Source organism: Lagenorhynchus albirostris, chromosome 20 (assembly GCF_949774975.1).
Source record: "Lagenorhynchus albirostris chromosome 20, mLagAlb1.1, whole genome shotgun sequence".
Taxonomy (NCBI): domain Eukaryota; kingdom Metazoa; phylum Chordata; class Mammalia; order Artiodactyla; family Delphinidae; genus Lagenorhynchus; species Lagenorhynchus albirostris.
In genome coordinates this window covers 39,712,166-39,739,756 of record NC_083114.1, presented here as the reverse complement: position 1 = coordinate 39,739,756, position 27,591 = coordinate 39,712,166, and the positions used below count along the sequence as shown (strand labels likewise).

Genomic DNA, 27,591 nt, shown 5'->3' with positions numbered 1-27,591 from the left:
AAGGTTAGGTGGGTTGTCCAAGATCACACTGCTATTAAAGGGTAGAGTGAGTATTTGAACTTTCTGCCATCAAAGCCCATATTCCCACCATGCCAGGCCGATTCAAGGAAAACTATTTTCTGAGCACCTCCCAGGTGGATACCCTGGGGAGCCTGCCTTTGCAGACCTTATGGTGCAACAGCCATTTAGCAAATAATCACAAATATATATATTTATGTTTATTACTGCATATTATAAATAATTGCAAACTGAGATAATTGGTATTATGACACAAGTAAGCACATAAAGTATGCTTTGAAGAATTAATGTAGGCACCTAATTTAGGTTGGAAGGTCAAAGCAAACTTCTACCTAAAGAAAGTAGAAGTTTAGAAGTTAGGTAAAGAGTAGGAAGGAGTGGAATCCCAGTAAAAGAGCCTGTGCAAGGGTCCTGGGGTTACAGACGTTGGTGAACTAACAGAGGACATAACATAAAATTCAAAAGAAAAAGGAGCAGAGGCCCAGGCTGGAGAGGTGGGCTGAGGCCAGACCAGGTGAGCTTGCTGGATTTTATCTCAAATGCAGGGAGAAACCACAAAAAGGTTCCAAGCAAAGGAGAGGCAAGATCTGATTTACAGTGTTATAAATCAGATTTAACCATGTGAAGCTGTATGAAGAATGGATGGTAGGAAGGCAAGAGAGACCAGTTAGAACAGTCCAGGCAGCACACAATAGCAGCACAGCCCAAGAAACTGGCAGTGGTGATAGAGGAAAGTCATCAATGTGGCGGGGGGGGGGGTCGGATAGGGGGTAGTGTGGGAAAGGAGGTAGCAAAGAGGACTCTGGTGTGTGGCTTGTGCTACAGCAAAGTTTCCAAGAGTGCGAAGTACAAAAGTCTGCTGGGCAGGTGGACGGGTGGGTGTTGGGCTCCAGAGTGAGGTCTCACCTAAGTGAGGTCTGGGCTGCAGGTGGAAGGCTGGGTGCAAGCCTTGGCTGTCTATGAGATTGCTGGGGAGGAGGGCAGACTGCTTCCACAGCCCTTGGTATCTCCTCCCAAACGACGTAGATCCTGGGCACCAGTTATGTGCTAGGCCTTGTGTTCACAGCTTCAAGGTACTAACGGATCTGGGGCTGTCCCTGCCATCGAAGACCTGGTGATCAGTAAAAGATCTCCCAAATGATACAGCTCACTGCAGGTACCAGGTGGAGAGAGTCACTTCATGGTAGAGAGATGAGTGTTGTTAAGAGAAAAAATAAGGACCTGCGGGCCTTCAAAGGAGGGAGCGAGTGAGCAAGGAAGCGGGAACGTCTGTGAAGGCTTCTGAGAAGAGGCGGTATTCGAGATATTCCTTGAAAGATGGATAGGATTTCCGGAGCTAGAGAAGTGGAGAAGTCGGGGTGAGATGCCTGTTCTGGGCAACAGCAAGGTCATGGGGCAGGTCAGAGCAGAACGCAGTGTCCTGGGGCAATGGGAGAAGAGGGAAAAAGGAAGGTTCTGGCCGCCTGGGGGGGGGCAGCGGGGGACGTGCGGAGGACCGAGTGGCAGGCCTGGGGCCCCGTCCTCCTCTGCCGTGTCCCCCACAACTCCTCCAGGACTGTGTGCTTAGCAGGCCCTCAGCAGGTATGGGCAGAACTGAAGTGGCCTCCGCTTGTGCCAGGCAGGGGTCCCTCCAGTCCCCAACCCCATCTGGAGGGGATAACAAACAGGACGTCATGAGACCCGGGGCCAGACGGACATCAGGTCCCAGTACCGGGTAGCCATCCCCCAAGACAATGCCCAGCTCCACCCAACCCTCGTCATCACTGCTTTTGCAGGGTACTTGAAGCTCGCCCAGGCCCTCACCAGCAAGCAGGTCACCGTGGCCTCATAGCAACTTGCCCAGCAAGCAACGAATTAGGAGTCTTGCTTTAAAGAGGAGGAAACAGACTCAGACTCGAGAGAGGTTGAGTGATCTGCCCAAGGCTGCGCAGGAAGAGCTGTCCTTTAAGACTTCTGCCAAGGGGAACTTGGGCCGTGGGCTGAGGTTCCCAGCAGCTCAGAAGTCAAAATGGGGAGGGGAGGGCCTCTATTTCTGATCTAGTCAGGGCAGAGGGCCTCCAGTCTACCCTGGGAGGTCCAGCTCCATGGGCTGTGCCCCACCACTGAAAACGCAGAGAAGGAGGGCGTTGTAGGCACCGCCCCAAAGTGATTTGGAGAAGGGAAACACTTCCTCTTTCCACAGACACTACCCCTCAAAGGGTAGTCAGGGCCTGCATTGGCACATCCCCATGGGCACAGGGCCCTTGGCACGGGCAGACACAGTGTCTCAGGTCTTGGCCAGCCTAAGAGGACAGGCTTCCTTCCCTGAGTCCCCTCCCCCTGCCCATGCTGGGATCCTGCCCTGAGGGGGCCTGTGCACTATCAATGCTTGGAGATAAAAGGTGAGGGGGCCGCATTTTCATTCAAAACCCTGTCCAACAGTCTTTTGGCTGACTCTGCATTTTGGACCCTAGGGAGGGCACTGCTAGCAGTCCCCCCTCTCCCTGGGCTGTCCCTCCTATTGTCCAGGGAAAGAGTGGGCAGGAGCAGGGGGAGGGAGGAAACAGACTGAAAAGGGGAGTGGCAGAGGAGAGGGAAAGGAGAAGGGCTCACACCCTCCAGTCTCTCCAGGCTCCCCCAGACCCCAGGGCCACACAGCAAATGTGTGGATGGAAAGGAAAAGTCTGGACCCAGTCTTTCGGGGCTCCCATCCCCAGCTCCTCTACAGATAGCTTCCAACCTCCCTGCCCCCACTCCACAAATGGAAACAAAATAAGAACGGTAGCTTTTACACTCTGTTCCTACAGTGTCTGTCTGGATGGAGATGGAGGGAGGGTGCCCGCTGAGCTCTGCAAACTCCCCGGGCTGCAGTGGGCTGATCTGGGGGCGAGGATGGGCGTGAACAGATTGTATCCGCAGCTTCCAGGACAGGATGGAGATCTGGCCCAGGCCTCTTATCGGTCTTTCCCTCCAGCCTTCAGGATCAAAAACAGAAAAGGGGGCGTGGCTAGGGGGGAGGCCGTCCCCTACGCCCCCTACTGGGTGAAAGCAGAAGGTCCTGAGGCAGAAGCGGGGCTTCAGCCATGGGAGAGGGGGTTTTACCATGGCCCTGAGCTCCCCACACCCAGGAGGGCTCCCCACAATACCCTCCCGCAGCTGCCTATCTGGATGGTAGAAAACAGCCCAGCTGTAAGGTCACTTAGCTCAGCCACTTAACCACCGGTGCTGTTTCCTCATGTGTAAATGGAGATAATGTCCCTCTCCCAGGATTGTCGGGATTAAGATTTGTAAAACAGAGATAAAGTCCCAGGCACACAGTAGGTGCTCCACAGATGTTAGCCTCCCGTTCTCTCCAGCCCCCACCCAGAAAGGGCCACGGTCCCTTTCCACTGTCGTAACACAGGGTACCACGGCAAGGAGACAGCATGATCACAGGCAAGGTGAAGACCAGAGTGCATTACAGCAAAGATCTCGCCTAATCTCAGCCCTCTGAGGGAGGTTCTGGTCAGATCCCTGGGTTACAGACGAGGACACGTGCTCAGAGAGGTTATCACATCTAGTAAGTGGCAAAGCCAGAACTCGCTACACAGCGTACTCCACCTCTCCTCCCACCCACCCACCCCCCCGCTCCCCGACCCCGTGGAATTCCCAGGGGAGCAACAAAAAAGGCAGGTTTGTTTCCTCTCCAGCCTAGACTAGTGATAAGAAATAAAGACCCTTCCCTCCCCAAACACACAACACAATCACAGACGCCTCCCCCTTACACCCTCTGTGCCCTAACTCACCGCCCCCTCCAGCACACAAACTGACACCCCTCCCGGGCTCTGGGTCTGATTCTCCTCAGACGCACTCGGACCCTCTCACCCAATACACATAAGCCATCGACCCCCTCCCCAACACACACCCAACCTTGACCTCCCCACCCCTAAAACACACCCAACCCTGACCCTCCCCCCAAGGCACACTGAATCCCAACCCTCCACAGTAAGTACCAGTCCTCAGAGACCACGCCCCAGGGGCTGGTCTAGAGGGGGGATCCTGGCCTATCTCTGGAGCTTGCCACTCCGTCTCCCAGGGAGCCGACAGCAGAAAAGATACCCACCTGTCCCCAGTGACCTGGAGAACAGTTCTGTCCTTCCACAGGCCCCCGGGTCTTTGAAGGGTACACCCAAGGTCCAGCCTCCTCCTGACCTGGGGAGAGGAATGGGAGGTGGAGGGAGGACTACCAAACACCTGTGTTGGTGGGAAGTGGGAGGAGGGAGCCTCATGTGCCAGGTTGCCTACAGAAAGGGCGGCAGAGGACCAGAGCATGTAATCGCTCCTTACAGGAATGGGGGCCACAGATGTCCACCCCTCCTAGGAACTGCCTGACCCCCAGCACCAGCCCCCAGGTGGGGAGAGCGGGGAAGGCGAGGCTGCCTCCATGCCTGAGCTTTGATCTGTCACGCTTCGCTACCCAGCGCTGAGAGCCAGGGTCTCCAAGCCCCTCAGCCCTGCCCAAGAAGGAGGGAGATGCAGGGCTCCCTCAGGTTCCTGGCCACACCTCTGGTCCCAGAGAAGGGGAAGGTCAGGGAGAAGCTCAGAGGCTGGGGCCGTGGGTAGGAAGAGAAGTTGTTGTTTACTAGGAAGGGACAGGGCAACCCACAGGCTCACAAAGGGAGGGGGCAGGAAGGGGCATTGCCTAACCCGAAATGTGGGCACCCCACCCTGGGGGATGAAGGTTAGCAGGATGGGAAGTGGGGTACCCGGAAACCCTCCCCACCCACCTCTAAGAAAGAGGAAGAAGCTTGCAACATTCAAAGAAGGGTAAAACATTTGCTTGTCCGGCACAAGACAGGGCAAGGTCAGGGGTCAGGCCCAGCCCCATCCAACCCTCCATGAGCCAGGCCCCAGGTGGACAGAGTGTCTGGGGCTCTGTTCCTATCACCTGGGGAAGAGCAAGCTGTCCACCGGCACCAGGCTGAGCACCCTCGATGTCGATGTCTCCCTCCCTGAAAACCCCACCCTGGCAGGAAGCAGACACTCCAGTCACTGGAGCTGGGATATGAATCCCAGTCCCCATGGACGCAGGCACTACCCCACACAGACACACCCGCTCCTTCCCCAGCAGCCCTGAACCCAGACACTGGCCTCCCCCATCACCTAGCATAGACTGAAGACCAGGCCAGAATCGGCGGGCGGGCTTCCAACTCCGACTCCCAGGTCAAAGTGCTGGCGGCTGCACACCCCCAAGGGAGGAAACAGAAGGTGGAGGTTTGAGTAGGCAGCAGCCGCCTGCCCCCTGCCCCAGGGCACAAAGGGTAAGGACCTAAAGGAGCACAGACTTAGAGCCCCTGCTCCCAGTGGCTGGTGGGGCCTGGGAGGGAGGGGGCCACCATGCAGCCAGAGGAGGTGAGCCAGGAAGCAGTGGTGGCAGTGGGCAGCCGGCCAGTGTGGGCAGTGAGGCGCCCAGCCAGGGCCTGCCCCAGGGACAAAGAGACTCCCTGGCTCCGGGGAGAGGGCGCTGCCCCCACACTGGGAAGGGGGCACTGACCCAGCCCAGCCGGGGCGCACAGGGCAGCGGCGCCAGGCATGTTGCCAGTGGCCACGGGAGAGGCGGTGGGTGCCCGGGGCAGGGTATTCAGTACCTGCCTGCCAGGAGAGGTGGGACACGTTTCCCAGGTCAGCAGCTGACCAGCCAGCCCGCCGTCCACGGCCCCCTTCTGCTGTTTCCACCCCCTCCTGCCCCAGGCCAGGCCCCGGCTCCCTCCCCCCCGCCAAGCCCTGGCCCGGCGCCCAGCTGGGCCCTGGGGGCCCGAGTTACTGTAAGCGTCCTGGCAGGCCCGAGGCCTGGACTCTGCCAGCTGGCCATAGCTGCCGCCACCTCCCACTACCTGGCTCGGCCAGCCAGGGAAGGTTACCGAGACCCCCACCCAGCCAACAGGCGACCCCTGTGGCAGAAGGCGGAGGCGGAGAGGAAACACAGGCCCGGCCAAGAGCAGGCTTGCATCCACAGCCGGAGTCCAGGCTGAGCGCCCCCTCCTGGGACCCTGCCCCGACCCACCAGGCTGCCTGTGGGCCCCCCCTCACCCTCCCCACAAAGGGAAGCACCACCTAGCCTGGCCAAGGCGAGGGGAGGGGACTCTACGCCTTCAGGCCCCTTCCCCCAGAGGCACTGGATGGGGCGGGGCGGAGGTGGGGCGCTGCTCGCAGTAGAGCTGCCATTTCCACCAAATGTCGAGAGGTTTGTTTACCCGCCTCCAGCCTCCGTGTCCAGTCCTTGGAGCTATTTATAAGGCCCTCCACGGCAGAGCACTGGGTGGGGGGCGGCGTGAGAGGCGCCGGAGGACAGCACTGTTCAGCTCTCCCTCTGTCCCCCGCAACACCAAACGCAGTCACAGCCATCAGCCTACAAGCCCCCCAAACAACGATCCCCCTTGTCTGGAGGAGCCCTCGCCACTGCCGAAGAGATGTGCCTAGAGGCCCACCTCGGCCTGCCGCCCTCCACCGCCCCTCCCACCATGCCCACCACTCCACTTACTGGCCGGGGATGGCGTGCTATAGCCGCTAACTGGAAGCTGGTGCTGGAGAGTGGTCAGAGCGCCCGGTGGGGAGAGTCCACCCAGCATGGGGGGGAAGAAGAAGGCGTAGGGGGGCACCGGGTATCCATTGAGGTGCCCGCCCCCAGGTGTTGGGCAAGAGCTGCTGTTACTGGCCATGCCAAGCAGCCACAGTCAGAAGGGCAGGCAGACAGTCTGGCCGAAGGCTCTGGCAGGCTTCAGGCCGCCTCTCCTCGGGTCATGGGGCCTGGGCCCAGAGGGGGTTTGGGTGGTCAGCCCACCCCCCCTTCTGTCCTGGAGCTGCGGTCCAAGGCTAGCAGGCTGATCTCAGCCTCCTGGAGCCCCCACTCCGGTTGGGGGCCAGGTGGGCTGGGGGACGTCCCAAGAGCCGGTCCTTTGGTCACGCACTTCTGTGAGCTGACACTTTCCCAGGAAGGTCCAGAGCTGGCCTTCAGGACGCCGAAAGGATCCCTCTCCTAGGTGGGCCCGAGCTAGGTGGCTGGGGAGGCCATGTCCTGTGATGCTGCAGAGAGAAAAAAGACAGGTGAGTGGGCACTGAGGAGCAGGCGCACGGGCATTCCCCGCGGAGCTCCCCAACCTGGGCGGCCGCAGATTTTCCCGTGGCACCCGGCTGAGCAGACAGCTGGCGCCATGCCTGGCTGGCAGAGACGGCCTGGGAGTAGGGCCCAGACACTGCTGGGGGTGGCAGGACAGCAGAGCCAGGCTGGGGAGACGGGGACAGAGCCCAGAGCCGAGGAGGACTTCTCACCCACAATCCTGAGAGGAAAGGGTCCCCGGTGCCATGCCACCCCAGAAGATTCCTGCAGCAGAGGAAGGCAGCTGGCCCTCCTTCCCCCAAAGCGGGTTACCTGAGGTCAAGATGCAGAGAACGTGTGCTTGAAGGGAGGAGGGAAGGGGAGGAAAAGCCGCTTCCCTAAAGCGGTGGCACTTCTCAGAAAAATGACTCCTAAGCCAGGGGGCCCCCGCTTACACCACTTCCCCCCCAAATCCAAGCCCGAGCACCCCAGATGGGTCTGTCCCACGGGCTGGAGGGGAGGCCCGTTTACATACATACAAATAGGGAAATGGGAACTGAGGACTCCTGGGTATCACCTCCATTGCCCAACAGCATGATGGGCAGGGACTGCCCAGGGTGGAAGCCCCCTACTCCCAGGCAATGGAGGGGCAAGGGAGACTGATCTCAGAGTTCACCCACATACTCTGTCTGCAGAAGCAACCTCCCTGAAGAGGGTGGGAGGTGGGCAGAAGATGAAAGGCCAGATGCCCCTCCACCAGTGCATCCACAAATCCATACCCTGTTTGAACAGCTGGGACCCGAGGACACGCAGAGATAACACCACGGGTAGCAAGAGACAGAGATGAACCCAGAAATTCCACGTCACGGTGAGACAGACAGGCAGCAACAAGAGCAGAGAACGAGACGGAGAAAGAGAAGCATCCACAAGAGGTCCAGGAGGATATATATAAACAGTATCAATAAATATGCACGTATTTATATATGAGTGTGTGTATATACCCACACATATGACATATATGAGAGACAAAAGAAAAGAGACAGAAAGAAACATGGCCAAGCAAAACCACAATGAGATACCACTCTGCATCCACTAAGATGGCTATAATCAAAAACACTGATAACAAGTACATGAGGATGCGGAGAAACTAAAACACTCAGACGTTGCTGGTGGGAATGTAAAATGGTGCAGCTGCTTTGGAAAACAGTGTGGCAGTTCCTTAAGAGGTTAAACACAAGAGTTATACGACCCAGCAATTCCACTTCTAGGTATCTACCCAAGAGAAGTTAAAACATAAGTCCACACACAAACTTGTACGTGGGTGTGGCTGTTCATACCAGCACTCCTAACAGCCAAAAAGTAGAACCGACCCAAATGTCCATCAACTGATGAACGGATAAATAAAAAGTTGTACATCCATACAATGGAATGTTATTCTGCCATAAAAAGGAACAAAGTACCGATATACACGACAACATGGATAAACCCCGCAAACATGATGCTAGTTGTAAAAGACTACCTATTATATGATTCCGTTGATATGAAATGTCCAAAATAGGCAAATCTATAAAGGCAGAAAGTAGACTGTGGTTACCAGGGGCTGGGGCATGGGTCCGAGGGAAATGGGAAGTGACTGCTGAATGGTATGGGGGCTCTTTCTGGAGTGATGAAAATTTTCTAAAAGTGATTGTGGTGACAGTTGCACAACTCTTGTGAATATATTAAAACCAGTGAATTGTACACTCTAATGGGTGAATTTTATGGTATATGAATTATATCTCCATAAAGCTGTTAAGAAGAAAGAAAGGCGGGGAGGAAGGAGAGAGAAAAGAAAAGAAGACAGGGCCACAGAGATCCCAAATAAGGACTACCTCCCTTTCCAAGCCCTTCCTCCCCAAGCTCCGGCGGTGCCAGGCTCCAGGCTCCAGGCTCCAGGCTCGGACCCGGAGTCCAGAGGACATACACATGGCCAGCGTTTGGCTGCGGACCATGCCTGGGATGGGGGAGTTCTGCCAAGGCCACTATGGACGAGGCCAGGACTTCGGGGCCCAGCCGCGCCGGCCAGCCAGCCTGTGACTGTGCGGGGCTGAGGGAGGGGGAGGGGGACAGGTACTTGCAAGGAAGGGGGCAGCTCCCCTATTGTTAACGAGCATGATTTTGACTGTTACTAATTATGACGACCATAGGGCCTCTCTTCTTACTCCTGAATGAGGTGCCCCCTTCCTTCCCCACGCCCCTGCCAATTCCCTCCCGGGCTGCGAGGCTGACGTCAGAGGAGCAGGGACCCCACCCGTTGGCCAGCTGCCGCCCTGGCCCCCCACAACCCCGAGGGGCGCCACACAAGGGAAACTCGAGCCAGCAAGGGAGGGAGGGGTTGGCTGAGCCTCACCAGCGTTGACAGTCAGACCCTCACATACGCGCACACCCACTTGCAGAAACTCACACGCGCAGCTCCAGGGAAAGCGTCCGGTGGACAAGAGCACGCGTGCTTGCACACCTAGCCTGGGTGCGTGCGGGCACGCACGTGACACATGAGGAGAGGAAACCCGGAGATGCGATCCCTCCACACCTGGGCTCCACACACAGTGAAGCCGGCTCCAGGCCTGCATGCCCGGACCGGGACACAGCTCCCCACAGACGCACAACCACAGCCTCAGAGTTTCCCAAACTGCACTTACCCTGGCCCTCACCCCGCCAGGCGAACCTCTGCACCTGCCTCCCTGCAGGCCGGCCCCCCAGTACACAGCAGGGTCCACAGACACAGAGAAGCACGCCGGTGGATTCACGTCCAAATGGGGGCCGGCCTCTCTGAGGTGAGGCCCAGGAAGCCATTCACTCCAGAACCCAGGCCTCCTGACCCAGCTTTTGCGGGGTGGGGGGCAGCAGCAGATTCGATCTGGACCCTCTGGAGCCAACCCTTGACCCCAGAGGAGAGATTAACGACAGCCGCCTTAATGCCTCAATTCTGCCCCTGAGGAGTTTGAAACTGGACCATACTTCAAACCTCAGCCACAGATACACACCCCAGGGAGAGGCTGGAAGGTGTTCCCCACCCCCATCGGAGCCTCACTAAAGGAGCTCAGCCTGCAAACTTCAATACAGTTAGCTCCCTGGGGAAGGCCTTGAGCCAAGGGAAGGGGCAAAGGTTACAGAAATGGGCCAAGGGCCAGGCTGACCAGGGAACAGGGATGGGCAAGGGCAGGGATGATGGGGGCGGGGCCAAAGAGCACAGCCCTGGCCTCAGAAGGTCCCTCTGGAACTACGACCCTTGGGGAGATGCCTGGGCCCTGGGCCCCTGCACCCAGGGGTGGAGAAGACACTGTCAGAGAATCGAAACCAGCACCAAAGAAAGGGAAAACAAATTACCCACATCCAACCTCCACCCTATGCCCGCCACCTCCACTGCCCGTGGGCACCCTCCCTTGAGGGAGAGAAAAACCACAGGCCCACACCTCCCAAACCCGGAGCCCAGCCTCGGCACAGCAGAAAGGGGGGGTGGGGGGGAGGGCCAGAGCACCTGCCACCAGCCAGGCACCCCTGCCCGCTGGGGCCTCCCTCACCCTCAAAAGGCTCCAGGATCCCTCCCCCAGTGTCAGGTGTCCCCAGCTACCCGTTCTTTATGTCCCCAGAGTCACACATCTGGAGAAAAAGGCAAATGTTGGCCAAGCTGTGAAGACAGCAGAAAGAACCAGAAGTCTGAAGGGTCAAATCTCAGCTCTGCCACTTTGGGTGACCTTAGGCGAGTCACTTAACCTCTCTAAGCATCTGTTTACTCGTCTGTGAACTGCCTACCTCAACAACCGGCTGTGTGATTTAAGAGATAAAAGTCCTGGAAAGCACCTAGCACAGCGCCCACCCGGCACACAGGAGGTGCTGGGCAACGGGTCCCCTCCCTCCCCCGCGCCTGCCAGCACCAGGTCGGGGCCTCCCTGGGCAGTATGTCTGCTGTCCCTTCCCCAGCCAGGGCTAGCAGCTGCTGACAGGGCTGAGCGGGAGAATTACCCATTTTCCAGGGTCTGCTTCCCCCCAGACTGAGGACAGGAATGTGGGGAGAGGAATATTCGGGGTGTGGGTGGAGGCCTGACCACAACCCTTTCCCAAATTCCCTTCTTTCATTTCACAAACCAAAAAAGGGAAACCTTTGGACGTGGGGAGGGGAGGAGGGGAAGAGGAATAGACGATTTCCCCCCCTACCCTCAGGGAAGAGGAGCCAGGGGTCCCCAAACCCAGCTGGCCCTGCCCCCCTTCTTCACCCAATCCCTCCTCTCTGCTTCCCAGGCTACCCCACTACCATGGCTCGCAAGGAATAGAAGCCAGGCAGTCCTGGACGGGCTGAGAGGAGGGGATAAGGATTGGGGCGCTTAAAAGAAGGGGGGACAGGGGTTTTCCTAGGCATTCTAGACAGTCAGTGAATCATATGCAAATGACACCCAAAGCTCCAGCTCAACTTGGGGGTGGGGGACAGGGACTCCAGCCCTGACGGAAGCAAAGACCCAGCCCCTCTGGACCCCCTCCCCTGTCAGGAGCTGGCAGAGCAGGGCAGGGCGGGACAGGGCAGATTTCAAACCAGAACAGTGGGCTGGAACTATTTATAAACTTTCCAGAAAAATACACACACACTCACATACACGCAAAGCCAAAACCTCTCCCCTCCCCCACACTCCTCAGATCAGCAGAATGGTGAACATTACTCCCTTTTCCCCCTTTTTCCAGAGGCCCCTCTCTCCTCCTGGCCACTCCGGTCCTCTGTTTACCTTTTGCTCTCCAGGCTCTGGGCTGCAGGAAGCCAGCAAGGCCAGCCTCATTTTGAAAGAGACCACCCCAGGAGGGCCTGAGAAGGACCAGCGGGGTGAGGTTGGGACAGTGGAGGGCACCTCTTCCCCACCAGTCCTCAGAAGCCCGGGCCTGCCTCGCTGGAGCTGGGACTTGTTGGAAAACCTGCCCCAAGCACGTGCAGGGCCTGAGCACATCTACGGAGAGAGTCAGGGGAGTGCTGAAGTCCAGCGTCTGGCCTCTGGATGCTGCCACTGCCCACTGCCTCAAGACACAGCACCTAGTCCCAGAAAAGTGGATCTGGTGTCTCCCCAACTTGTACCCGCCCAAGCATCTGCCCCAGCTACACAGGGCTGCCTGACCTCCACGGGCCATCATCCCCGCAGTGACTGAATACCAGGCAGAAAGGGCAACTGGACAACCCAAGCCCAGGACAGGCCAGGTGCTGGGAGGAGGAAGTGTGTGTGTGGGGGATGTCTGCTGGTCAGGGCAGTGTCCCGACTCCGCACCCCAGGGGCTGCACCCCAGAGCCCCCTGGGAGATGTGCCCAGGGCCTCCGAAGCCCAGGGCGGCTGAGGGGCCCACGCGGAACCAGAGCTGAAGCCTCCCACCCAGTCTTCTCTTGGAGCAGAGAACAGGTGAAAGGGCAGGGGGCAGCCCAGGCCTCAAGGAGAGGGATGGGCCCACAGGGAAGGAAGAAAACAGGAAGAGGAAGAGATGAGGCTGCCGAGGCCACAGCCAGACCACAGGACTGTGTGGACCACACAAAGGCAGCTCTGTCCGGGTCGGGGACCGAAGGGGCACAGACAAAAGGGGACACCCCCCAGCCTGGAAACCACCGTCCTCACAGCCAGCCTGGCACGGGGCTTTCCCCACCCCCACCTTGGCAGCTGCCCCCTCACCACTGTCTCCCCTCTCCGCGGTGCAGGAAGCGTAACTCTCACAAGGGGCGGGGTCTGCCGAACACACAGAGCAGCAGGTATGTGCGCGGCTGCGCGGCTGCAACCCGCCTCCCCCAACCCCTCAGCTCTGCCCCAACCCTACCCCGGGGCGGACAGACTGTCGGCACGACCCAGTGCTACCAGCCCCCTCCCGGCGTCCTTCCCTAGGGACCCGGGCTGCAGGGAAGCCGGGAACGCCCGCCCCCGCCCCCCTCCCGCCTCAGGATATCCTTTTGGCTCTGACCCCAGACCAGGCCTGAGTCAGACCGTGCCCCGCCCCACACCCCCCATCCAGCGACCCCCAGGAACTTCCTACGCCCCACGCTCCACACCCACCTACTCAGGTGGGGCTAGAACTAGGGGGCATCTCTTCCCCTCTCCACCCCCAGCTGAACAGGGAAGCCCACCAGGGGGTGGGGCGGATGGTCACAAAGTCCCAGGACCAGCCCCTTAAAGCACAGGGCCTGTGGTATCAGGGTGAAGCGGGTGCAGGCTGTGTGTGGAGGGGAGAGGAGGCCCTGCAGACCACCACCTCCCCGGCCCCAAAACACACACAACTGGGGATCCTGCCCAGAGCCCCTCCCTACTCCAGCCTGGACCCCAAGAAACCACAGAAACTCCCTGGGGAAGGTAGTTTCCATGAGAACACAGGACGGGAGAAGGCTCCAAAGGGAAAGGGGAGAGGGAGCAGAGGTTCCAAGAACGGGCATCTTTCTGGGACTGCGGGACCCACGCTGGAGGGGACAGGGTCTGCACAATCGGTCAGATTCACAGTCAGCCAAGCGCAGCCAGACGTGGTCACAGTCTCCCCGACGCTCAGTCTGAGTAGGTGGCTGTGACTCCTTCCCACAGACAGAAGTCTGGGGTGCCCTGGGGGATCTGGGGCATCGGAGACCACACACACTCAGCTTGAAACAGCCCCCTGGGCATGCCCCCCAATCCCCCCCCCAAAACTGTGGGCCTAGGGGGAGGGGCAGCTCCCTCCCCAAGAGAACCAGGGTAGTGCCCAAGGCGGCCATCTCCATGGCAACCAACAACAAACATCCCGGGAACCACAGAGGGCCAGGAAGTGACAGCCACGTGACAGGAAGCCAGTTTTTTCAGTGGGGGGGGGCGAGGAAGATTGTTAGCAGCCCCTGGGGAATCAGCTGTCCCCTAAGTTTCCCCTACTTGGAACTGGAGGGAAGGGGTCAGCTGGGAAGGTGGCCACACACATACACCCGACCCCACTGCAGTGTGCGCAGTCGGTCGCAGGGCTGACGGGCCCTCCCTTCCCGCCTGCCACTCACGGTTCTCCCCTTTGGGTCCCCCTCCCTTCCACTTCCTGCCGTGACTGGAGATCAGAGAACTCCCCACCGCAGCTTCCCCTTCTCAAGTCTCGATTCCTGGGCTGAAGGTTTACTGTGGGGCGAGGGACACAAGGAAGGAAGGCTGGGGACCTGCGGTAGGACCCAGGGGACAGAGGCTCCAGGGGAGGAGCCGGGAGGGAGCTACTCCAAGGTAGGTGTGTACACACAGGCACACATAGAGCGAGTGGGTCACGGTGGCACACCACCGGGGCGCAGTGACACACAGAGACTGCCTGACCTCAGGCAGCTCTGGGGAAAATCGAGCAGGGCCACTGGATCCGCCCCGGCGTGCCCCACTCCAGCCCAGTTCCTGAGCCTCCGGGTTCAGCTCAGGCGTCTCCTGGCTTCCAGGCAGGCGAGGTCTCAATAGTGCCCAGCCCCCACCGCCTCTCCCCTGCCTTTCCTGCTGAGGAATCCCCCTCCCTGCTCCAAGGTGCTCGCCCAGACGAGGGCACCTTGGCCGGAGGCGGGGGGAATGGAACCTCCCGCCACCCCCCTCCCCTTCTCTGCAGATGTCCCAGACTATATTTAGCCCAAACCGGGCGGCTAGCCAGACCCAGACTCCCCACTGGCCCGCAGCTGAGCTCCCAGTTTTTATGCAATTAAAACATTAACAGAGAACCACCCCCATCCACACACCCCCATACCCCCCAGCCCAGCCAGAGCAGCCGAGCTCAGAAAACACGACAAGGGCAGCCCAGCCCTGCAGCCAGCGAGCCAGCGATGCGGCTGGCGGTCATCGGGCAAGCAGCAATAAACTCATCCCCCTGCCCATGTCCTGGGCCCTATAACCCCCACAGGCAGGACAGGGACATCACCCACCAGATCAGGTTGACACTTGGTGGGGGGGGGTAGGCTTTCCTTGTTCCGGGGCCGGAAGGGAAAGGCATATCCAGTGGGTGGGGGGTTGCCTGGTTGCAGAAATTCCACCTGTCATTTTGCAGCCCCCCTCCCTGGCCTGCTCCAGTTACAGGGCTGGGGGTTGGCAACAGGTGCTGGCCAGGCTGACAGCAGTCTAATCCCCCACCCGCTCCCCAGGCTGACAGTGGTGCCTGAGGTCCAGGCAGGGGCCCTGGCCAGCAGGATGCTGGGTAAAAGAAGGAGGCACTGCTGCCTGGTGGGGAGGGGGCAGCCCAGGCCCCTTCTGTAAGACCTGGCCCCCTGGACTCTGTGATGTGTGTTGGAGGGTCTGGGGAAGGCAGGGAAACCTTAGTTCCACCGCACCTATTTCATTTCCCCACGATGCCAGGCCGGGCGGGCTAGAGTGTGGGAGGTCTGTCTGCCTGCCTCTTCCTCCTCCTCCTCTCCAAATTCCAGGAACAGGCAAGGGAGGCTCCAGTTGCAGAGAGAGAGAGAGAGCAAGCAGGCGGTCCCAGCTGAGAGGGAGGGGGGGCGGGGACTGGAGCAGGAGGCAAGATCCAGACGAAGCAAGAGACGCCCACGCCCAAGCCAGACAGGACAGACACACCGACACTGACACATTCTCACACTCTGGGCCTGGTCCCCGAGTGCCGCCCACTCTGCAGGGACACCCAGACTCCCTCAGCCAATCCTGCCCATCCCCAGAACACTCCCTGGACACACACGGAGAGCCAGGCCTTCGCTCCCACCCCACATCCCCCCACAAACCCTGTGGGCTCCGTACAGCAGCCAGAGGGTGGAAAGGGGAACAGAGGGAGGAAAGACAGCAGGCGTCAGAGAGGACATGGAGCCAAAGCCCTGGGAACTGGGGTATCAGTTGCCACACTCCTTTCCCAAAACCCAGTAAGTCAAGACAACCCTGGCCATCTTGCCAGGAGCCCTGCCAGCTTCCCACACTCCCCAAACCACCACCACTAGAAAGGGTGTGGGGTGCTGGGCGAGTGGAGATTACCCCATTTACTCATCACAGGGATAGGATTACCTTCCCCAGATGCCCATCACCCCCAAACCCAGACAGAGCTCCTAAATGGACCCCACAGAGTCCCAAACACACCCACCCGTACAGCACAGTCTGGGTCCTGCCCTGCCCCTGCCACCCAGAGGACAGGGAATGGGGCACTGAGGTTTTATCTGGGGGCAGGCCCCACCCTGTCACATAGTCCTGAGGACAACCCACCTAATACCCTCAAGTCTGAGCAAGGAGTGGCACAGGGGTGGGGGTGGAGGGGTTCCCAGAGGGCAGAGCCAGCTTCCAAGACCAAATGATTTAGGGGAAGGGGAGCTAATTAACTGGAGTCTGGGTCAGTACCCCCAAAACAGACCTTAAGGGCCACTCAGACAATGCCCTTTCCCCCCACAATAGACATGGTGGCAGGAACCACGTCATGGTACATGTGGGTGACTATGCCCAGCAGGGCGGCATGGGGGTGATCAGGATGGGGCTGCCCGCAGCTAGCTTCCTGCCAGGCTGCCACATGGCTGGGAGGTGGAGGGGGACCAGAGAGATTTCCCAGAGTGGTAGCAGGGGCATTTAGGGTCAACCTGAAGGATGGGGATTTGGGGGCTATAAGAGGAGGTGGCCGGGATTAAGCGGTTCCAAGCCCAGGGTCTTCTCAGAACTGCCACTGCATCTGCACTGCCCTCATCAGTCTGGCCGGGAAAGTCCTGAGGTGACCACCACATGCACACTCATTAACACCCTCCAAATCCAAGATCCTCAGCTCCCAAGGGTCAACTCCAGTCTGACCCTAGTGACCGCTCTGTCTCAGGACTGACATGGCCCAGACTCCCAGGCAGAACTGACGTCCTAGCCCCTCCCACTGCACCAACATCTTTCATAGCCACAAACTCCCTGATTCCACAACTACCCCTCTTCTTCCTCCAGGTCCAAATACTCTTTCTCTTATTCCCTCCCCCAGACTCCTCTCCACCCCTCACAGGGGAAGCCCCAAGGCTCCAAACCACCCCCCACGGCACCCTGGGGCTTCCCCAGCCCAGCCTCCCCATCAAGCACAAGCCCTGGAAGAGAGTTTGGGGCTTGAGCCCGTTTCCTAGCGAGACCTGGCAACCTTACTGAACCACTTCCCCAGAACCCTGCCCTATGACCACTGCAGCCAGGGAAGGGACAAGAGATATCCCTCAATCTCCTAACCAGGAAACTGGAGGAGGAATGGCAGTTAGGAGCGGAAGTGAGGGTTGGGGGTAAGCAGCATGGGGTGGGGGAGTGGGGGAGTGTTCCTCTGAAAACACACACACACACACACACACACACACACACACACACACGTGCACTCATCTCGCAGGTAGAAGGCAATCTGGTTACAGAAGAGGGAGCTGGCACTAGTGGGGGCCAAGGGTACCCCTTCATGCCAGCACGTGGGCAACCTATCCAAGGTAGGATGAACGGTGGAAAAGCGTCTCCAAGACCGGGGGGCTTTTCTTATCTGATTTCCACATGAGTTAGTCCCCATCCCCAGCCTAGCACACTGGAGGCCTGGCCTCCTTCTCACGTAGCCTGACAATAGGGCAATGTCCAGAGAGGAGAAGGGGCATTGCCAAGCAGATTTTCCAGCGCCCCCCTCCCACATACACATCTGGCTAGCAGCTTCCCCGCCTTCTGGGTGGCACCAGGTCCCAGACACCCTCAGCAGAGCAAAGACGACCAATCTATTCCTTCCCCCCTACACCCGCAAAAGCTTCCATGACTCCATGGTGCCACCCGACCCAGAGACATCCCTCCCTGGCTGCACTGGCTCCCGTCCCCAATCTGACGGCTCCCCGTGCTCCACGGGGGACACCAGCTGAATGGGCCCCGCCCCCCCAACCGGCTGCCTCTGGTGGGGGTGGGCCCCCGGGCTGATTCTCCCCAAACCACAGGGCGGCTCAGATAACAGGAGGGAAAGAAGGAGGGGGCTAGTCCGTTGGGCATCCGATCTCTCCCCAAACAGGTTTGAAAGTCTTTTTGTTTTGCTTGTTTGTAAGGAGAAAAGTGAGAGAGAGCAGGAGTTCCCAGCGGCGGTTCTGCCACAGCTCGGGCACCGGAGACACGCGCGGCAGACGGCCCCAGACGCCTCACGGCTTCGCGCGAAGACACGGGCGCAGACAGACGGGGCTCCCCCACCCTGAGCACGGTGGCGCGGGGTTGGGAAGCCTAGGAAACCCCAGGTTCCCGTCGGAACCCGTCCGGCACCGGGTCCCCGCCCACGGGTCCTCTCAGGAGCAGGCCAAGGGGCCGCGATGCCTGCGGGAGCCGGAGGCTCTCTAAAATCCCCGGGGGAGAGGTTACCTCGCAGTGGGGGGAAGCAATCCGTCCGGGTCGCCCGCGAACAAGGCGTCTGCCCTGACCCTGAGCCTTGGAGCCGTTCGGCGTCAGGGGTTGCGGGGTCCAGGGAGAGGAGCGGTTTGGGGGGCCGCGGCTCAGGGGCGCGGGGCGAAAGCAGCGGCCATGGCGAGTCACGTGCGGAGGCTGAAACTTTACCCGGAGCCCCAGACCGGGGGGCGGAGGGTACCGAGCAGCGGGGAGGCCCTCACCCTCGGGCCCGCCCCCGTCCGCCCTCCGACCAATCAGCAACCAGGGGCGGGCCCACAGTATCACGCCCCCCCTCCCCTTAACAGACCCGGGAAAGGGCGAGTCTTAAAGGAGCCGCGCCTAGCAGAAGGCTGGACCGTGGGAATCTGGGAGAATCCCTCCCTCTGACCCAAAAGGAGACATTCAGAGCGAGAAGGGGGAGTTCTGCGCAAAAAATGGAGGGCTCGGTAGAGAAAGGACTGCAGTGTGCGGTATCACACACTCTTCCCTCCAACGACACACCCACACTCACAGGGGCAAGGATCATACGCACACACCCCTCACACCTAAACCGGGGTTAGAGGGACTGCGACGTAATATGGAAGCGAATACAGTGACTCCGGCCCTATCTGTCAAGCCCCTGACTCCCATAATTATAATCCTCCTCCAGCAACCCTTGAAAATGAGAGCTGTGTGACCTTGAGCAAGTCGCTTCCTCTCTCTAAATCCTAATTTTCTCACTGGCAAAAAAGGAGTGCAAAAGCAGGTAGACCGCCCTCAAGTACACCTGCTCACCTCGTCTCCCCCAAACACGTTTCCAGCTCAAGTGGGTCGGAGGAACTCTGGCCCAACCCAACCCTTCAGCAAACCCCAGAACCCTCCCCCAAAAAGGACAGCGGCTCTTGTGATCTTCCAAGAGCCGAGTAGGGGGCGCCCAGGAGCACCCCTACATGCTACGGGACTCTCAGACCCAAAGCTTCTTTCTCCTGGCCCAGGCTGGAGGAGCCAGGAAAGCTCGCATTCTTGTTCCAGTGGGGCAGGATCTGAATTACTCTCCCTCTGCAGAGACCCCAATCCCCAACACAGCCACAAGTCCCCTCCCAGCCTGCTGCTCCGTTTGGGAGGACCATCTCCCCACCTCTAGCAGTCCACTGGGGGAGAGAAAGAGGAATCAATAGGGAACACCCCCCTCCCCGTCCCCGGTCAGAGAAGTAGCCACAAGTAACCCCACAGGACTTCCCACTGGAAGGGGAAGTGCCACACTCCCAGGCCTCCACCCCTGACCCGGCTGGCTGAGCTCTCAAACCCACCGGCCCGACGGCCCCCGCTTTATAGACAAGGAACCGCAGGCTGGGAGTGGACACGGGTTTAGTCCCCGATCACCCTGGCACCGGTTGCACAGCCGGGTCTAGGACCGAGGTATCTGATTGTCTCTCTCCAGCTTTGGGGCCCCAGCCTGGGTGAGATAGGACAAGCAGGGTCGGCGGGACGCTGTGCCCTGAGGTCCGGCGGCACAGGGGGAGAGCGTCCGGGCAACGCTTCCCCAGGCCCCTTCCCGCCTGCTGGGCCTGGCCGTCTCCCGCTCCCGTCTGGATTTCCGTCCGCCGGTGCGAACCGCCCGCCCAGCCCCTCCCACCCTGTCCCGTCCAGATCCATCCGCAAACATGCGCTCAGCAGGCAGGAATGCGCCAATGGCTCCCAGATGTGGACGCCGACGCTTAACCCCTTCCCCCCCAGTTCCCCCCCCAAAGGCGTTCTAGCTTGAGTCCAGCCAGCAGCAGGGGGCGCCGCCCCGATGAGGGACCAGCCTGGGAGGGGACTTAGTGCCAGCCAACCCCTAAGCCCGCACAGGCTCCTCCTGGCCTACATTCTACCAGTCTTCCTTCCCGCAGAGGCTAGAGGGGAAGGATCACAGACACAGAAATACAAGTGTGCACAAACACAGGTATACTGCCTCCCACGAAGGGTGGCCTTCATGTACACCTGCCAGCACAGAGGGTCAGGTACGCTCGCGCACACGGAGATGCAGGTGTGCAAATGCACACCCAGGACACGCATATGTGCACACGCACGTGCACATTCAGAGCACACCTGTATGCACATATGTATGCACATGTATGCACACAGAACAAGCACATACAAGACAGGCATCTGTGCATATGCACAAGGTCATGAAGCAGAGGGTGCAGGTGTGGCACACTCCTGGACAGAGCAGTAGACCCTCAGGCACATGAGGGAAGAAATTCATGCGCCCACAAACCTGCTCCCCACAGGGGGCGGTTGCTCACGCACAGAAGATCCGCACCCAGGTATACAAGCATACAGCCTGCACACCTTGAGGGCACTCCCTCCCTGCCCAGCTGAACTCCAGCTGTGCTGGGCCCACTCCAGTGTCCCCAACCCCCCACCCACCCTCCAGGGACCTTCATGCAGGAGGGAGAAGGAGGCAGCAGGAGACTGGCAGAGGGAGAAAAGCCACAGTCCCAGGTGCTCCTCACTCCTTAAAAAAGACACTCCTTCTTGGGGCCTACCCTTCCCCTGCTGCAGGCAGAAGGAGATGGGCTGGGGGAGGAGCCTGAGCAGCTGGCTGCCCAAGACAGGGATCCCTCTTCCCACTAGAGGAAATCTGAGAGAGCCCTGATAGGTGCAGGCCCGGTGACAGGCCCCCCACACAGACAAAGGAGATACAAAACAGCTGTGAAACACCCCGGGAGAGCCCACACTTCCCCCAAAACAAGGCCTCCCTTTCATGGCCTGTGGGGAACTCCTGCATCATTGGTAATCATCGGAACAGAGGATGGGAAACTTTGACCATCTGGATGCAAGTGGGGTGGAGGTGTCTGCTGGAACCCGAACCGACCCCAACAGACTCCTCTCCCCCTCCGCAGCCACCCAGCTCATCCCCAAAGCCCCCTCATGGCTCCGCACATCTGATTCTCACGGTCCTGGAGGGTCATCTAGGGCAGGGCTCCTGTTTCCATTGTACAGATGAGGAAACTGAGGCTTCACCAGGGAATTGCCTTGCTCAAGGTCATACAGCTTGTCGATGGCAGACCTAAGATTCAAACCCACAATCCCCTCCTCACACGCCCTCCCATTTACTCTGAACGAAATACATTTCCATGCGGTACCCTGCTCCCTCTTCCTTTACCCTCTCAGCAGAGCATATGGAAGAAACACCAGCCTTGCCTGGCTCTGCAGAGTTGTGGGTGGGGCCAGGGCATGCCAGAGAGAGATCAGAGAAGATGCTGGGGGCTCCACACATAGTCCCCAACCCCACCCGCAAGCACGATGCCCACCTGCCCAGCAGGCACGGCCAGTGACTCAGCTGCATCCGGGGGAGATGCCAGGGCAGTGACTCACCTACCGAGAAGAGCTGAGCCTGGCACCTTGCCAGCCCCAGGACAGAAGTGACTTAGTCACCGAGACTGTGATATCCAGCAGGAACAGCCCAGGCACTGGGGACAGGGGCAGGCTGTGTCCTCCATGGTTATGTGCATTACAGGCATCCTGGGGCAAGCCATGGCTTTACCCACCCCTGCCCCCTCCCCACTGCTCACCCCCACCATGCCAGGCCCTGCTCCAGTGCAGACAAGTTTTGTGAGACCCCCTGGGCTGCCCTGCCTCTCCCCTGAAGCCTGCCCTTTGCCCATCACTCACCACCCACTCTCCCAGCCCCGCCTCCGCCTGCCACCCAAGTTGTACCCAGGCTGTGAGTCTCCTTTAACATGTCTTGGCAACACCTCCTGCCGCCACAGCCCCTCTCACCACCACCCACCCCCCCCCCCAAATACACACATGCACTCATACACACTTCTGCCAGCCCTGCTTCTGCCAGCAGCTACTGAAGTTGTTCAGCAGGAGGGGAATCGGGAGGGTGGGGTGCAGGGATCGAGTTACCAGAGGCTGATGGGGTGGGCTGCCACCCAATCCCTTCCCCAGCTCGTCCTCCTCCCTGGGCACAGCCTGCCTCACCCACCTGCTCCCCTCCCACCTCTGGCTGGCAGTGGACTCCACCCAAGCTAGAAAACAATAAATGTTCAAGGGTATTTGTCATGCTAAGACCAGCCCAGTATATGAGAGAGAGGGAGAGAGAGAGAATGAGAGAGAAGACAGCGATGGACAGAAAGAATAATTCCCGTGCTCAGTGCCCAGGCTACAACCACTAGGTGTGTGTATCTCTGCGTATGTTGAGCCAGAAGTGGACTGAGTAACTCCCCAAGTCCTGGGAGAGTTGATGGGGCCCAAGAGGAGCCGACCGGCTGAACAACCTCAATCCATTTGCACTATTGATTTCTCATACACTGCAGCCTGCCTGATGGGGTGGGGGGAATGATAAGAAAGCCCCCCAGAGACATAGAAACTGAGCGGAGAGGGGGGAGGGGCCCCTGCACCCAATCTGTGGCCCACTGAGACCGTGGCAGGGGACTAGGAGCCATCGGGTGGCAGGAGGGAGGGTGGGGAGTTGGATTCAAGCCTGTCTGGGACACCTCCTTCCAGCAGCATCTGAAGCTGATTCAAAGAAAGAAGGTGGGGGACAGAAGCACCATCAGCGGCTACACAGGCAGGGCTCTGAACAACTGGAGAGAGAGGGTGCCATTCATACCCTGGTCTACGGAATGGCGCCCCCTGCAGCTGTGCAACATGGTGGCCCTGGGGATGAGGCTGAATTCTGAGGAACCACGTTTCTGCACTGAACTTTCTTACCCTGCACCTCCAACCAGCTGCCTCTGCCTCTAGGCCTCAGAAGGGCTCACTTCTGACTGTGATCAGAAGCCAACAGCAATCTCCCCATGCCTACCCCCTTCCTGGTTGAGGCGGATTGGCAAACAACCACCTTGACCTAGGCACGGCAGGATGGGCACTCACAAAAGGCTCTGGAGAGTCTGGAAAGCTGCATCCTAGCCCTTGGTCTGTCTCTAACCCATCCTGGGACTGTAGGCACAACCCCCAGCCCTCTCTGGGTCTCTAAAATGGAGTTAGACCGAGATGCCCCTTCTCAAAGGGGTCTCCAAGCTCCCGGCTCGCCAGCCTGTGAGACTTTTGGAACCTGCCCAGCACCTTGATTCACATCTGCGGCCACAGGCCACCTAAACAAACCCCAGCCCTGACCTCCTTCCAGCCTGGACACAGACTCTCTCCACATGGTGGAGACTTATAAACACACCCAGCTGGGGTTTACCGGAGACCCTGTGTAAACAAGCAGAGAAGGAAACAAACCAGGAACCCAGCCCTTGCTGCAGGAGGGGAGGGAGCACAGCCAGGTCGGGGGAGAGACCATGACAAGAGAAAAGCAAACAGTGCAAGGGGCCTGGGCTGGGGTTCCAGTGCAGTCAACGACTGGTTGAAGGTCCTAGGGCGAGTCACATGCCCTCAGTCTTGCCCTATGTAAGGGGGAGGGATGGTCCAGGCACCTCTAAAGCCCCTCTGGTTCTGAGTCTATTTGGACAGAGAGAGCCCAGTCCAGCCCATCTACCAGGTCAGGACCCTTTCCCCCTCTCAAGGTTCTACCCCTGCCCGCCACGCATCCTTGCTCTGTCTGCTGCCCCTCTGGCCCTGCCTCACTCCCCCACCCGCCTGCTTACCCTCACCTTGGCCAGCCCCTCTGCCTGCCCCGTGCTTTTCTGCACGTCCCTCCTGCCAGGGGACAGACCAACTAAAAATAGTCCCTGCAGCCTTTCTCGCCCACAGCTGCCCAAAGAGCAGGAAATGAGGGGGGCAGGGAGGCCCATGTCCTGCTCTCCCCCACAAACTCCCAGCCCCAAATCAGGTCCAGCCCTCCAGCCTGGGGCTAGTGCCAACTTGGCCATCTCGAGGGCATCCCACACCCCTTCTCTAGGGGGAGGCCTGCCCAGAAGTGCCTACAATCAGAGAGCTGTCCTTACCCCACGGGAGGAGGAGAGAGGAGGCCAGCGGTCTAGAGGGAAACCTTCCCAATTTCTGAAAAATCAGTGCCAACCACATTGTGGGCACCGAAAGGGCAGGGCCTGGCTCCACTGATTGGTCTTTTGAGGGCAGAGGGAATTGGTGTGGGGAAGTTTGTGCTGGTTTTCTTCATCCTGGCCCAGCTGGAAGGAAGACAAAATAGTGCCCCAGCCTCAATTACACTAATCCCCCGCCCCCCCAAACGTGTGGGTGCAGACAGAGGGGTTTCGGTAGCCCCCCCCCCCCAGATACCATGGGAAAAAAGCTCAAGAGGCTAGATCTTGGCTCCCACACGGAAAGATGGAAGCCTGGAGGCAAGAAGAGGCCATGCCTGCCAGGCTGGGCAGATGCTGCCCTGAAGCTGAGTCAGAGGTTAGGAGGGAGGGGCCGGGGTGCTGGGGCACCAGGGGCTACAGTGCCCCGACCCCTAACCCACCTGGGATTTCTGACACCTCCCAGCCCTGGGAGAAGGCCCTCCCCACGCAGGAGGAAGGAAACCGGCTTAGCGATTCTCTGGAGGCCTGCAGAGCAGCCCTGCACCATGAGGCAGGCGGGAAACCCAGGAGTCCTGGCGCCCGGCCCAGAGAGTGAATGAGAGAAATACCTTGGAGTGGAGGAAACAGCCCAGAGTGAGGCAGACACATGGTGCCCCAGCAGCTCCCAGATGTGGCCCTTAAGGAGGAACTGGCCAGAGGGGCTGGATGGGGCAAGCAAACACATTTCTGAACAAGAAGAGAGAAGAAAGCAGAGCCCTGGGGATGGGCAGGGGGCCGGGCCAGCCGGTCTCTCACCTACTCTCCTCTCCTCCTGGTCAAAGTCCGAAATGCTGAGGTTAAGGGCACTAAATATCAAAGAGGTCCTGGGGTCCTAGGTGTGTTCTCCAGTTCCCTTATCTCCAGACCCCAGCCTGTTCGTTCCTGAGCTTCCCCTGGCACCCCTTCCCTGGGGCCAAGCCAAGCCAGGAGTCAGCAGGCCCAAGGTGGTGCCTAGGAGGCCTGGGCAGTGCCAGGGGCAGCCCTCATACCATCCTCCCACTGGCTTCCCTCCTGCCTGCTCTCAGCCGCCACACATATCTCAGCTGTCGAATCCGATTAGGGCTCCTGCCCAGTGAGCCGGACAAGGAGGCCACTAGGCAGGGGAGAGACAGGCACAAGGACGCTGAACAGGAATGACAGGAGGAAGGTGGAGATGGGGCTCAGGGGAGAAGGTGTAGAGCCCCAGAGGAAAAGAGCTGGGGGCCAGCTACAACCTACATTAGGGGAATTCTGCAGCCCCTGGGGCAAAAACCCTGTCTGCTTCCTCCATCCCCCAGATGGGCAAGGATGGGGGAAGGGAGCTGAAGACGGAGAGATGACCTAGATTAGAAAGAGAATCCCATCCTAGAAACCCCCCCCGCCCCCCCCCCCGCCGGCGCCATTACTACCATTTGCACTGGGCTGTAGGATACATTGCTTTATGAGGTCTTTATGGCCGTATCTCTATTAGGCAAGCGGGTCTTGTTACTATAGCCATTTTTATAAATGAAGAAACCAGAGGCTTAGAGAGCTGTATGAATGCACATAGTTAAAAGACCGAGCTGAGTCTCACATTCAGGCCTGATTCTCAGTGCACCGCTCACACCTCACACTCAGAATTTACTTTCCTTCCTGGGTCAAGAGCAGAATGAAGTCACGCTATTATCCAAGTTTTCCTCTAAAACCAACCCTTCGGGGATCTGGGGGGTCATGGAGGGATATAGAACACACCCCACACCCAGACAGAGTTACCAGATAGGGATGTGCCACTCACCTACCACACAGAGAGCTAGAGGGGTTCCCTCAAAACATGACCCATCTCTTCCATTGCTCCCCACCCCAGTCTGCTACGCCCAGAGGCGACACCCACACTTACAAACACGGTTACCCCGACAAGCCATACACCCCTCCTGCAAACCCACCAAGCCAGAAGGAGATGCCCTAGATCTTCAGAGAACAAGGCCTCTCAGCCCCCAATGAGAGGGACAAACAAGTCACTGTAAACAGTAGCTATCATCCAACCCTCTCCCAGAGAGCCTGCAGGAGGGCAGAAGCTTTGGGGTAACACCAGGAGCCTGAGCTCTGAAAGCCAAGGAGCCCAGGGAGCTGGCATGGCTGGGCGGCCTCCCTGATCTGGTCCACACCCCCTTCCCCAGCCATCTGGGCTGAGTCTGTTCTGGCCTGGGCCACACTCTGGGATGTCTCAAGGCACCCAGTCACCTCCATCCTAAGATTATAGATCTTACAACCATATGGTACACACACACACACACACACACAGACTCACAGTGGGGGGGGCGCTTTTCATAGGTGTTGAGGTGTTGGCAGGGATGGGAAAGACAGCTCTTTAACCTGAAAGAACTTTCCCCAGAGAAAAAGGCCACACACACACACACACACACACACACACACACACACACACACACACAGAATTGTTCACAACCTCCACTACCCTCCAGCAAAGCCTTTGGCCACTCAAGTGTGCAATGAGCCTGGAAGGGGGCTCTGGTTCTACAAGGTGAGTAGGGAGTGGGGGGCAAAGTCCTGAGCTCTTAGGGCTGGGGGCGCAGAGAGGAAGCAAGAGAGAAATCTCCCAGGGAGTCTCGGGTCCCCGTCCGGCTCCCTGTCCGGCTCTCTGTTACCCCAGCTCTGCCAATTCTCCCCTCGAGGTGAGGTGGGGGAAGGGGGATTAGGCAATACTGCAAAGGAGGGTGCAGGGGCTGGGGCCCGGGCAGACCTTCCCCCCACTTGCCATTCTTAGATAGAGAACGGGAATGCCTCGAGGGGCGTGCAGCAAGGGCGCCGGAGGGCGCAGGGGCTCTGAGCTTCCAGACACCCTTCAGCTCCCAGGCTCCCACCTCCCTGGACTACAGCGAGCAGTGGGGGAGGAGGCATGGGGAAAGCCTGAACTGCCGAGAGGGAAAAGACCAGATCAGAAGCGGAGAGGCCAGGCGGAAGGCGGCCGAGGGAGAATTGGGAAGGGGTGTGCGTGGTCCTACCTGCTCAGGTGCGTGCCGGCGGGGGGCGATGGGGTTCCCAGGAGAACTGGGGAAGCCCTCTCAGCTCGATTCAGGATTCCCCCCTGCTTCTGGGTTAGGCTGCTGCAAGAGGCACGGGTTCCCGTTGGGTCCTAAAGCCCACTCTCCAACCAGGAGCCTCTCCCCACCCTCTCCCACCGTCCCTGACTGGGTCAGCGGATGCAGAGCTGAATTGATGGGGCAGAAAGAACTCACTGTAGAAAGACGAGGTCTGAGTCATGGGCTGGGACAGCAAGAGTCCCCAGTGTCAAATTCACAGCACATGGCTG

General features: G+C 59.1%; 1 protein-coding gene across 4 annotated transcripts in view; it reads right to left on the bottom strand.

Moving 5' to 3' along the window:
* Window positions 1-27,301, bottom strand: part of RARA (retinoic acid receptor alpha) — a 43,473-nt gene extending 16,172 nt beyond the window's left edge. For 2 of the 4 annotated variants that reach the window (XM_060132914.1, XM_060132918.1), the window contains exons 1-2: window positions 18,343-18,548; window positions 6,518-7,059 (exon numbers count right to left, since the gene is read on the bottom strand). In XM_060132914.1, the coding sequence (XP_059988897.1) occupies window positions 6,518-6,695 (178 nt within the window). In that variant the 5' untranslated portion in view covers window positions 6,696-7,059; window positions 18,343-18,548. Of the gene's footprint in view, window positions 1-2,789; window positions 2,973-4,099; window positions 4,189-5,139; window positions 5,216-6,517; window positions 7,060-18,342; window positions 18,552-27,283 lie in introns of those variants that run through there. The other 2 variants (XM_060132919.1, XM_060132915.1) reach the window with 2 other exon arrangements.
* Between the last annotated feature and the right edge of the window lie 290 nt (window positions 27,302-27,591).